A 12,931-nucleotide genomic window follows, 5' to 3' on the forward strand; every position below is an offset into this window, starting at 1 on the left:
GGTTACAAAATCAAAGCAGTTTACATATTTAAGACAGGTACTTATTTTGTAACTGGGGCAAGGAAGGATTAAGTGATTTGCCCAGAATTACAAGAAGCTGTAGTAGATATCAAACTCACAGGGTGCTGCAGCAACTGCTATAACCACTTGGCCACTCCTCCTTCCATGCTTAATTTATTCCAGTTGCTGGGGGCGTGGCAAGATGGCGGTGGTTTGAGAAGCCGAGGGAGATGCAGTAGAGAGCAATGCTCTCTGGTTTCCTCTACTGATTTGTCTTCCCAGTTTTCCTGCGCTGAAAGTCTTCAGCATTGCTGCTATGCCCCATACAAAGAGGAAAGGGGTGATTAGGATCATTTCCTCATCAGCTCTGGTCTCTACCCCGATCCAGCAGACTATGCATCGCTTCTTCTTGGCATCCCCTGCACCTGCGCACGTATCCGGAGGAATGGAGAGCTCAGCATTGGGCAGAGATGTGGGAGAATCTTCTGCCCTTTCGGGCATGGAAATATCATTATCCCCTCCAGCATCCCTCAACCCTCTGTGTCCAGCAACTGCTGCGGCGCTGGAGCAGGAGACTCACGATTGCGAAAGTGGATACGTGGGGGTCTCCCAGCGAGGGCACAATGCCTGCAGCAGAATAGCTGTTGTTTGCAAGCAAGAGAGAGGGAACTACACCTGCTCCTACAGAGGCGTCCCTGAATGATATATGGCGGCTCCTCCAACGAAAGGAGACAATAATGACTAAATCTACAGAAGAGGTATCTAAAATAACTGACAACCTAGATTCCTTAACTAGAACTGTAGATTTAATGAAAACGGAGTTCACAGCCAAGGCCAGGCAAACCCAGGATGAGATACATAATTTGCAGCAATTTAAGATGGCAACAATTAAGGATAATACCAAAAAAAATGCTTCTGCTCCCTCTGGAAACTTCGCACCATCAAACGCCACTTTGACCACCTCTCCTCTGTCTACTGGTCCAATCATTAATCTTAAGCATACTGGACTATTGTAATATCATATACCTGGGAGCCTATAAAAACACCATCAAACGTTTAAAAATAGTACAAAATGCTGCAGTCCGCCTCATCTTCGGCCTCAAAAAATATGACCACGTTAGCCCCTATTACACTAAACTCCACTGGCTACTGGTGGAGGCAAGAATCATCTTTAAATTCGCTTGCCTCTGCTTCAAAACCTTAGCAGGCTCTTCACCAATTACCTATCTGAGCTCCTTGAAATTGCTGGCCCCTCTCGTACTCGAAATACCTACCTGTTTTCCTTTCCCTCCCTGAAGGGTTGCCTCTACAAGAAATTCCTCTACAGATCCCTAGCATTCCAAGCGGGCAAATGGAACAAATGCATCTCATCTCCAATTCCCCCCTCCCCCCCCCTACCAAACAATAAGGAAGTTAATCAAAACCTACCTTTTTGACAAATTCCTCTGATCTATCCACCCTCTTCCTTGCCTCCTCCTCTGACCTCGACTCACCCCAGACTCTTCACCGCCCTATGTAACACTGCTATTTGTAACACCGCTGTATGTAACTTACAGCAAATGTAACTACTCAGTATATGTCAACCTAGCTGAAAAAAACAACTTCACCGTAAATTTATCGTCTAAATGTAAATGTAACATTACTGAAAATGTATCGTCTAAAATGTAAATGTAACATTACTGAAATTGTAACTTCGCTGTAAATGTACAGTCTCTTCATTTGTTAACCGCATAGAACTTCCATGGTAATGCGGTATACAAGAATAAAGTTATTATTATTACTATTATTAATGCACAGGAAATTGGAACAAATTGAAAATTTCAACTGATGTTTAAATCTTCGCTTTTTAAATTTTCCACTGTCCCCAGCAGTATTACCTCTAGATTTTCTTAAAAGGTACTTGATTGAAAATTTAAAAATTTCCTCAAACAATATATCTCCAATTAATAAAATCTATTACCTTCTGACTAAAAAGATGCCTCAAACTGAAGAAGAAGAAAAAAGTGGAAAAGAGAATCAGATTGACTTTGGTAATGTATCTGCTTTACTTGAACAAAAGTTAAAAGCAGATACCGATAGAGCTATTCTGTTGGTTTCTTTCGTTTTTGAACAGGGTGTTAATATGATTTTGAAATTATATTTTAAAAAATTCTCAAAAATTGTTCGGAGATCAGAAAATATGGATATACCCTGATGTTGCTAAGACTACTCAAGAGTGAAGAAAACATTTCCTTTCCCTACGTCGATACACTTAAATTGGACGCAACATTTTTATTAGCATCGGCCCGGGCTCCCTTTGAGAGAAGGAGAGCCGGGGCACGAGGTGAACTGCGGCGGCGTCTCTTCTTTTTAAAGTTTTTCTGCTTTTTCCTTGCAGGTTAGTCGGAGGAGAGGGAGGAAGCAAGAGACACAGAGGGGAGGAGGACATAGCAGGCAGGCAGATCAGGGTCGCGGCGAGAGTTAGCTCCGCCCACCCCCGCGCGTCACAGGTCACATCGGCCCGGGCTCCCTTTGAGAGAAGGAGAGCCGGGGCACGAGGTGAACTGCGGCGGCGTCTCTTCTTTTTAAAGTTTTTCTGCTTTTTCCTTGCAGGTTAGTCGGAGGAGAGGGAGGAAGCAAGAGACACAGAGGGGAGGAGGACATAGCAGGCAGGCAGATCAGGGTCGCGGCGAGAGTTAGCTCCGCCCACCCCCGCGCGTCACAGGTCACATCGGCCCGGGCTCCCTTTGAGAGGAAGGGAGCCAACGGCGCCCAGCCGTTCGGCGCACGGCGAAGGCGCGCGGCAAAGGCGCTCGCCTTAGCAAGAGCGCCTTTGCAAAGGAGCCTGCAGAAGGAGCCAGGAAGCAGGGCCGACTAACAGGGAGCCCCAATACGTAAGTAACATCCAGTTATTGTCTATTGTTCTTTTGTTTTTTGTGTATTATTACCTAGCCACACAGCACACCGCGAGACAAGCACTCCCAAACAGCTCAACAGCACCAGCACAACCAAAACCAGCGATCAACAAAAGAACTGCTATCAAGAGGACAGGACACACACAACTGAGAAGGAGAATAAGACATGAGCGCCCACGGAAGCCAGAAGATGAGCTTTCCAGTCTTCTGCACCGGCTGCAATATGTATGACTACCTCCCCTCGGGGACTAGGGCATACATTTGCAGCCGATGTGAGGAGCTGGACAGCCTGAAACTGCAAGTTCGGCTGCTGGAGGGAACTGTGATGGAACTCGAAGAACTCCTTGCCAGGAAGGAGGAAAACTGCATGCAGGAGAAGTTGCTAGGGGAGCCCGAAACCAGCGAAGGGATCGTGGAATTAGAAAGATTCATCGAGGAAGCCCACCAGCAACACGTAGAGATCCCAGGACTGGAAAGCTGTACCCAGGATACCCAGAAAGATGGACTGGAAGAGAGGAGAGAAGACACACAAGCTAACACAGAAAAAACCAAAGATGAGGTAGGAGATATCCGCACACCAGAAGGAAGAGAGAGATCACAGGAAGACGTCCCCCCATCTGAAGAGACGAAAACAATTTCAAGAGTAGCACTGGAAGAAGAAGACTGGCCCTATACCGAAGACGTGGACTTACGACCCCCAAGAAACCCCCGAATAAAGAAGAAGGGGATCATCGTAGGAGACTCCATTATACGTCACGTGGACAGCCACACCGCAGGAGGAAGAGAGGACAGAATCGTCACCTGTCTGCCTGGAGCAAGAGTGAAGGATGTGGCCAACAGGATCTCCAGGATCATAGACAGTGCAGGGGGAGAGGATACTGCTGTGCTCATCCACGTGGGAACAAATGATGTAAGCGGACAGAAGTATGACAGGGAAGAGATGAAGGGCCAGCTCCGCTCACTTGGAAGACAGCTGAAGATCAGGGAGGTTAAGGTGGCCTTCTCCGAGATCCTCCCAGTACCAAGAGCGGATGGAAAGAGACAAGGGGAATTGCAAGCTATTAACGCCTGGATGAGACGATGGTGTGAAGAAGAAGGCTTCGACTTCGTGCGCAACTGGACGGCGTTCTGGGGGAAAAGCAAGTACTATAGAAAGGACGGACTACACCTCAACAAGGAAGGAGCGAGAGTATTGGCAGGCAACTTGAAGAGGGCCATCGAGAAGGCTTTAAACTAATAAATAGGGGAAAGCCGACAGTCGACCACCAGTCGATGGCACGGACGACAGGATGCCCCGATGTAGGAACAATGGGCTACTACTCATACACAGGAGAGGACGATCTCACAGCAAATAAGGAAGACAAGGCAGAAAGGGACAACTCAGACATAGGAGAGGAAGACCGCACAACAAACAAGGGAAACAACACTGGAGCGGTTAAGGATACCGTGAAAGTAACAGTAAGGACAGCAAAGAGTAGAAAGTCCATAAAAGTAACTCGAAGAGAACTCAAATGTATGTATACGAATGCTAGAAGTCTAGGAAACAAAATGGGGGAACTAGAGACAATAGCAAGAAATGATAAGTTGGAAATCATTGGCATAACAGAAACATGGTGGAATGAAGAAAACAAATGGGACACAGTACTTCAGGGATACAAACTATATAGAAGAGATCGAGTAGGGCAGAAAGGTGGAGGTATTGCCCTATATGTGCAGGAAGGAGTAGAATCTGTTGAAGTGGCTACGATGGAAACGAAAGAGAAGCTAGAGTCCCTCTGGGTCAAGATTCCTGGACAAAACAGTGCAGCCACGAAAATTGGCCTTTTTTATCGTCCCCCGGGACAGGCGGATGAAACTGACTTAGAAATGATAGAGGAAATCAAACGAGAATGCAAGACGGGCAATGTAATAATATTGGGAGACTTCAATTTCCCGAGGATAGACTGGAAACTAGGAACCTCCAACTGCGGCAAGGAGGCCAAGTTCCTGGAGGCGCTAGGGGATTGCTTCCTGGAACAAATGGTGAAAGAGCCGACAAGAGGCAACGTCACCCTGGACTTGGTGCTAAATGGCCTCACGGGACCGACAAAAGAAGTAGAAGTTACGGTACCGCTGGGGACGAGCGATCACAATGTGATCATCTTTAAGCTTGACATCGGGAATAGAAAAAGTGCCAAAACCTTAACCAAAACCTTTAACTTTAAAAAGGGCAAATACGATCGCATGAGAGCCATGGTGAAACAACGACTCAAGAAAAAGGTGGATAAAATTGAAACAGTAGACCAGGCATGGTCCCTACTGAAAAGTACTATCACAGAAGCACAAAACCTACACATTCCGAGGATCTCCAAGGAAGGGAGAACAAAAGGTAAGGGAGAACCGGCATGGCTTACCAGACAGGTGAAGGAAGCCATAAAAGAAAAGAAGGACTCTTTCAAAAAATGGAAACACATCAAAACGACCGAAGCATGGAAAAAACATAAAGACGAACAGAAGAAATGTCACAAGGCGGTGAGGGATGCCAAAAAGGACTATGAAGAAAAAATAGCGCAAGAGGCCAAGAACTTCAAGCCCTTCTTTAGATACGTGAAAGGGAAAAAACCCGCAAAAGAGGCGGTGGGACCCCTGGACGACCAGGGAAGAAAAGGGTACATTAAGGAAGATAAACAAATTGCGGACAAACTAAATTCCTTCTTTGCGTCTGTCTTTACGGAGGAGGATACTGCAAAAATACCAGAGGCAATGAAAGTGTTTAATGGAGTAATAGAAGACAGCCTCACCACAGTTGAAGTGGAGTTGGACCAGATATACTACCAGATCGACAAACTTAAAAGTGACAAATCCCCTGGACCGGATGGAATTCATCCGAGAGTCTTAAAAGAATTGAAGATTGAAATCGGAGAGTTATTGCAAAAACTCACCAATCTGACAATCAGAACTGGACAGATACCAGATGACTGGAAGATAGCGAATGTCACGCCCATTTTCAAAAAAGGATCGAGAGGAGAACCGGGCAACTACAGACCAGTGAGCCTTACGTCTGTCCCTGGAAAGATGGTTGAAGCACTGATCAAGGATAGCATAGTCCGGCACTTAGATACACACGACTTGCTGAAACCCAGTCAACATGGGTTCAGGAAAGGGAAATCATGTTTAACGAATTTGCTTCAATTTTTTGAGACCGTGAACAAGCAAATTGATAGTGGAATGCCGGTGGACATAATTTATTTGGACTTCCAGAAAGCATTCGACAAAGTTCCGCATGAAAGACTTCTCAGGAAACTACAAAGCCATGGAATAGAGGGAGATATACAAAGGTGGATAGGCAAATGGCTGGAAAACAGGAAGCAGAGAGTGGGCATAAATGGGAAGTTCTCAGACTGGGAGAAAGTGACTAGTGGTGTGCCCCAGGGCTCGGTACTTGGGCCGATTCTATTTAATATATATATCAATGACCTGGAAGGCGGAATATCCAGTGAGATCATTAAGTTTGCAGACGACACAAAGCTATGCCGGGAAATCAGATCGCAGGAAGATAGCGAGGAACTCCAGAGCGACTTGTATCAGCTAGAGAAATGGGCAGAGCAATGGCAGATGAAGTTCAACGTGGAGAAATGCAAAGTAATGCATTTAGGTAGTAAGAATAAGGAACACGAGTATAGAATGTCAGGAGCAACTCTGGGTAAGAGCGAACAAGAAAAGGACCTGGGTGTACTGATAGATAGGACCCTGAAGCCGTCGGCACAATGTGCGGCAGCGGCAAAGAAAGCAAACAGAATGTTGGGCATGATAAAGAAAGGAATCACGAGTAGATCGGAGAAAGTCATAATGCCGCTTTATAGAGCAATGGTCAGACCACACTTGGAATACTGTGTACAACATTGGTCTCCCAACCTAAAGAAGGATATAAAACTGCTGGAGAGGGTGCAGAGACGAGCAACGAAACTGATAAGAGGTATGGAGAAATTGGAATATGAGGAACGACTCAAGAAACTAGGATTGTTCTCCCTTGAGAAGAGGAGGCTGCGAGGGGACATGATAGAGACATTCAAAATACTGAAAGACATCGATAAAATAGAGCAGAAAAACAAATTATTTACATTGTCCAATGTGACACGGACAAGAGGACATGGTTTGAAGCTAAGGGGTGACAAGTCCAGGACAAATGTCAGGAAGTTCTGCTTTACGCAGCGAGTGGTGGACGCATGGAATGCTCTTCCACAGGAGGTTATTAAGGAATCCACTGTGCTAGGATTCAAAGGCAAATTAGATGCACATCTCCTTATGAGAGGCATAGAGGGATATGGATGATTAGAACAATCAGGTGTATACCTGACTGGGCCTCCGCGTGTGCGGATCGCCGGACTCGATGGACCATGGGTCTGATCCGGAGATGGCAATTCTTATGTTCTTATGTTCTTATATACTTGTAAGTGCTTGGTCAGGTACTTGGGAATCAAATACACCTTTTTCTCTCCTGACCATTTGAAGGAGTTTATAGATATCAAAAAGATCATCAAGGAATGATTATGAGGGATTTTTGAAAATATAACAGTTGTTAAATACCACTAAGCCTTTCTTTTGGGGGAAAATTATATGTACATTTACTCTCAAATACTTTGATCACTCCCCCCTAATATTGTGGTCTAAGAAGGGTTTTTTAGTATGATTTTGATTATACTGTATATTGTAAGAGTTGTGTACTTAAATTTATTTTTATGAAATGTTTCTTTCCCTGTATTTCATGGAGCAAGATTATCTTGTGAAATTTATGTAAAATTATAAATTAATAATTTAAAAAAAAAATGTATTCCAGTTGTTATATGGCAATTAGGGACATGAAAAGGTTCAACAACTCCCCATGGTCCATCATTTCCACGTCTCTCTTCTCCACCCATCCCACCCCCCACCCCCGGTGTAGTCCACAATCTTCCTACCCCTCTCTTCCCCTCCTATAGTCTATTCTAGCATCCCCTTGTACCCCAGTGGTCCAGCATCTCCACTTCTTTTCTTTCTCCCCACCCCCGAATCCAGCATCTTTTTGCCCCTTTTCTTTCCCATACCATAGTCCAGCATCCCCATAGCATAGTCCTCCTCCTACCCCAACATGGTTCAGTATCTCCTCTTTTTCCTTCCTATTTCTTTGCTTTGAGTTTTTCTAACCCACTTTTTCACCTCAAAAGGGTCAAGAGCAGGATAACACTTCAAGAGACTGATTCCATACTCTGTCAGGATCATACATTAAAAATAACTATCAAATACATCAATTTCATAAATTATTATTAAAACAATCAAAAGAATGCTCCACTTTTAAAGTTGAAAAGCTCGCTCTCAACGGAAGAAAAAGCCTCAGGTTTTTTTAAGTAAGGCATAAAGCTCGAACCTCCTCCACCAACATCATTGGCTCAAAAAACTTCCAGAGAGGGTGTGCAAAACTACCACTCCTTAAGTAAGTTTTTTGAGCCATGATGTTGGTGGAGGAGGTTTGAGCATTATGCCTTACCTAAAAAACCCTGAGTCTTTTTCTTCCATTGAGAGTGAGCTTTTCAACTTTAAAAGTGGAGCATTCTTTTGATTGTTTTGATTAATTTTTTCCCACTTTCACCAATAATAGATATAGTTTTGACAATAAATTATTATCAATCGTTAAGATTTTTTTTTAATAATTCAGTTTTAGGGCTCCTTTTACGAAGGTACATTAGTGTTTTTAGCGCGCGCTACAATGCTACACATGCTAACCCCATGCTACTAATGCCAGTTCTATGGAGGCATTAGCATCTAGCGCACCTAGATAATCTCGGAGAGAGCGAGACCAGAGGCTTTGAGCATGCGCAAATGCTCAAAGTCTAGTCCAGCCCGGCACAGAAAGAAGGAGGATCTCTCTCGCACCGCCCAGCCCAGCACAACCCAACAAGGGAGGATCTTCGGGCACTGGCACTGGCACATCCTGTGCATTGGTGCTGGTGCCCAATCGGGTAAGAGTTGTCTTTGCGGAGCTGGGGGGATGTAGGATCGCGGGGGAGGGGGGTGACGCGAGCGGGGGGGGGAGGATGCTAGTTCGCAGGAGGAATGCCGGATTTGAATGAAAAAAAAAAATGCTCTCTCGGGTAAGCGAGCGGGGGGGAGGATGCCGGTTCGCAGGGGGAATGCCGGATTCGAATGGAAAAAAAAATGCTCTCTCGAGTAAGCGAGCGGGGGGGAGGATGCCGGTTCAGAGTAGGCGGGAGGAGGTTTTAGCATGCACGGTATACGCGTGTGCACGCTATATTAAACTTTTTTTACATAAATGTTCCCCATGCGCTATACCCGTGTGCGCGTTTTACACGGGTGCGCGGTAAATGGGTGAAAATACGGTAGTACAGTACCTTGTCTTGCATTTGATGACAGATAAATCTGACAACACTGGTTGAACATCACAAGGAATCTTTGGCACATCTGGGTTTACTAGATACACTTCCGGCACAGATCCATTTGCAGAATTCATCAGATCCAACTGCTGCAAGCTGAGACCTTAGGAAACAGAAAAAGAGTTTTAGGGCTGTCTCCCAGTCCTAATTTATTCAACTATATCTACTGCTTCCATTTGAGCCCCTTAGAATAAAAATGGTCTGAGTCCACTTTGTTACAATGAGAGATATTGACCATCTAAGTCAGGGGTGTCCAACCTGCGGCCCAAGGGCCGCATGTGACCCCGTGAAGTATTTTGTGAGGCCCCCGGTCGAGGGCGATGCAGTGTTTTCCTCTGCTGCCCCTGGGTGTTTACCATCTTACCGGCTACCTCCTCTGTCTTGCTGCAGTGTTTGCGCATTTGTGCGGCCCCAGAAACATTTTTTACAGCCAAAAGGTTGGGCACCCCTGATCTAAGTTATGAGGTATTCCTAAAATCAGGGTTACTTTCATTTGGTTATTTATTTGGTTAGCGTAAGTAACAAAGATGCTTTTACACAGATTCATTAGAATGTAAACAGTACCACAAACAAAGGGAAGGACATCAACAACAAGTCAGCAATAATTTCTTGAACATATCTGAATTACAGAAATTATGTACTTGGTCCATTTTTGTTTGCTACAAATTAGAGGATGCACTAAGGGCTCCTTTTACTAAGCTGCACTAGTGGTTTTAGCGTGCGCTTAGCGCGCGCTGCATTACCACACGCGCTAGATGCTAACACCACCATTGAGCTTGCGTTAGTTTTTACATATACCGTGGGGAGCAGTGCACGCTAATCTGTAGCGCGCGTTAAAAACGCTAGCGCACCTTAGTAAAAAAGAGCCCTAAAAGTCTATTTAAATGAACCATTTTGTGAAAAACTGCAGAACAAATTTTCATGTAGAACAGGTGGAGGGGCATAATCAAAAGATGTGTCTAAGTCCGTATTGGGCCTAAGTTGCTAACCCAAAGTCAGACATGGGAAAAGGTCAATTTTTGAAAAATACGTCCAACTTATTATTTTTTTTTTTTTTTAATCGTTTAACTGATTTCCAGACCGCTAAGTTGTCCATCTTTATACCCCATTTTCATCCAAAAATTTGTCCAAATCAAAAACACCTAGAAAAAGACCTTTTGGACGTGGGCAGGGTCAGCAAAGTGATGGACTGGACACCCAAACATTGCACCAGAGTAGTGGGGTACCTTACAGGGCACTGCTGTGAACTTCACAAAAAGGGTGCCACATACACATCTCACCACAACAACCTTATAGGTCATGGTGAGCCCCCCCAAACACCTCCCAGGCTGGTTTTTAGATGTATTTCTGTTTCGATTATGAGCCCCCAAGTGACATTGGCCTCAAGAAATGGAAGAAGTCCTTGAAGATAATTATTGCATTTATTGACAGAGAGACCCAATATGGGCTTTCTTCTGGTATTTGAAATATGGTACATATTTTACCTTTCAAGATGCAATTTGTGCTACTGGCTGATGACCCATTGTTCACTAGCACTCTTTGAAATATTGGATATTTTTCCACAGATGATCCCTGATGCAGGCTGTTAGCCAAAACACGGCCCATGTCAAATTTCTCTATCAATAAATGTGTTATCTTCATGGACTTCTCCTTCTGTTTCAGGAGGCCAGTATCACTCTAGAGTATTTGGTTTGCTTATGTATTTGTGCTGTTTCCTGCTTTTTTGTTGTCCATGCACAAGAGCAATCAGAGATGAATCTTTGCAAATGATTTTAAAAAGTGGAAAAATGATTTCAAAAAGTCAATAGGTACTTAAAGTATGTGACTCTGGAAAAACTAAGGCCCAGATTCTCTAACAGGCACCGCTGTCGGCAGCCACCGGTTGCATGTCAATGGCGCCGGTTAGAAAATGGCGCCTCCGGCAAAGGTAGGCGCCTGAAATGTAGGCCTGGGTTTTCTCGGCCTACATTTCCAGCACTTACCTCTGATGTGAATTGTGCCCCTGTAGGCGATTTACGACGCCTAACGCCACTTTAGTCATTAGCCACGCCCATAGTAGCATTAGGCGCTGTAAAGTGCCTGTGGAGGCATGATTCCCGTTGATTATTTTAGGTGCCAGAAGGCATCTTGAAAATCTGTGAAAGCCGGCATTTAAATGGTGTTTTTCACTGAGCTTAGGTGCCCTACTAGTGCCTAAAAAAGGCGCTGTTTAGAGAATCTGGACCTAAGTATCAAGGAAGGGGGGTGATTGATATGAAGAATCATTTAACCAGGCTATCTCCAGATTTTCAGCACCACTTAACTGCATCTAAAAACCAGCCTAAATTGGCATTAGATGATCAGTGAGACAAGTCGTCCAATAATCAAACTGGGTTTTAGATGTATCTAAAACTGACTTAGGCCTTCACAGTGCTGCAGTATGCCCAGAGCTAAAAGGGGTGTTTTAGGAGGAGTGGTGAGAGAGGGATTTGGGAGGGGACGTGGACCATCCTAGACTTAGTTGTACTGCATGTATAACCAAAAGTTTTACAACACTGCCTAGACAGAACTTGGATGTTGGCTGTTCAAAATCTGGTGTGACTGCCATAGCACTCGCTGAATAGTGCCAGGGCAGTGTGGGGGCAGAGTTGGAGATGAATCAGTGAGGTTTGGTCTTGGTACCTGCATAGAGATGAATGAAAGGCAGCCCTAACTTTGCCCAGTTGACTTTGTAGGTACAACTCTGAATATAGGCTGTACCCACATAACTCCCAGGTGTCACTTAAAACTCAGATGAACCACTGAATTAGCTGGCTGCAGTCAGCATTTAAACAAAAAAACAAAACAAAACCCATTAACCACCACCAGCTAAATATTAACCAAAAAATGGTCAGTGTACCTTTCTTATGTGCCTAGTGGATTAGCTATATTAAGGGTACCACTTTTCCCAGCATCTGTATAGGAGGTGTGAGGAAATTTCTAATTGGCTTCCCAATAAGGAAGGCCAAGTGAAGAGTTTAAGAGTTAATAAAGAGAGAATTTTGAAGGGAATGTTTTCTTTTTCTTTCCCCCTTTCTGCCGTATAGAAGCCAGATGAAAACTCATCAGCCAGGAGTCTCAGGCCTGGTGCAGGGGGTATCCACCGCATTCTTGGGGTAAATGAAAAAAAAGTGATATCTCACACGAGGGTAATGCTTCTGTATTTTAACTCCTTTCTGCCAAGTTGACTACCTGGTGTATAGAGCTTCCTAATCAGAGGTGTCCTGGGTTTGCACTTAGGCCCAGGAGACAGAAAAGGGATGGTATGAAAGGTTTATGAGAGGATGCTGAAAAGTTCTCACCCCAACCAAGAAGAGAATGACGTGGATATGGTTCAATGATCTGAAACAATGTCAAAACATAGTATTTTGTTTATGCAAGTTGACACTTAATGAAATAAGATAACACTCTTTTCAGCTAAAGTGGAAAAATAATGCTCAGAATTTAGGAAGTTGGTTGGTTGGGCTGAGAACTTTTCAGCATCCCCTCATAGCCAACCTTTCATGTGAGGCTGTGCAGAAATTATGATCAGCAGGAAGATAGCAGGGGACGAGGACACACAGCCAGGAGCAGATTACTGGCAGGTCTGTAACCAATGGAGCTTCTGAGGGA

At 44.5% G+C, this 12,931-nt stretch overlaps 1 protein-coding gene across 11 annotated transcripts in view; it reads right to left on the reverse strand.

Moving 5' to 3' along the window:
* PKHD1 (PKHD1 ciliary IPT domain containing fibrocystin/polyductin) overlaps positions 1–12,931 on the reverse strand; it is an 800,857-nt gene that overhangs the window by 759,152 nt on the left and 28,774 nt on the right. For all 11 annotated transcript variants that reach the window (XR_004538726.1, XR_004538727.1, XM_033936724.1 and 8 more), the window contains one exon: positions 9,260–9,404. Coding sequence is in view for 9 of the 11 variants with exons in the window: in XM_033936724.1 (XP_033792615.1) it covers positions 9,260–9,404 (145 nt within the window). In the remaining 2 variants the exon portion in view is untranslated. The remainder of the gene's footprint in view (positions 1–9,259; positions 9,405–12,931) is intronic.

Source organism: Geotrypetes seraphini, chromosome 3 (assembly GCF_902459505.1).
Source record: "Geotrypetes seraphini chromosome 3, aGeoSer1.1, whole genome shotgun sequence".
Lineage (NCBI taxonomy): Eukaryota > Metazoa > Chordata > Amphibia > Gymnophiona > Dermophiidae > Geotrypetes > Geotrypetes seraphini.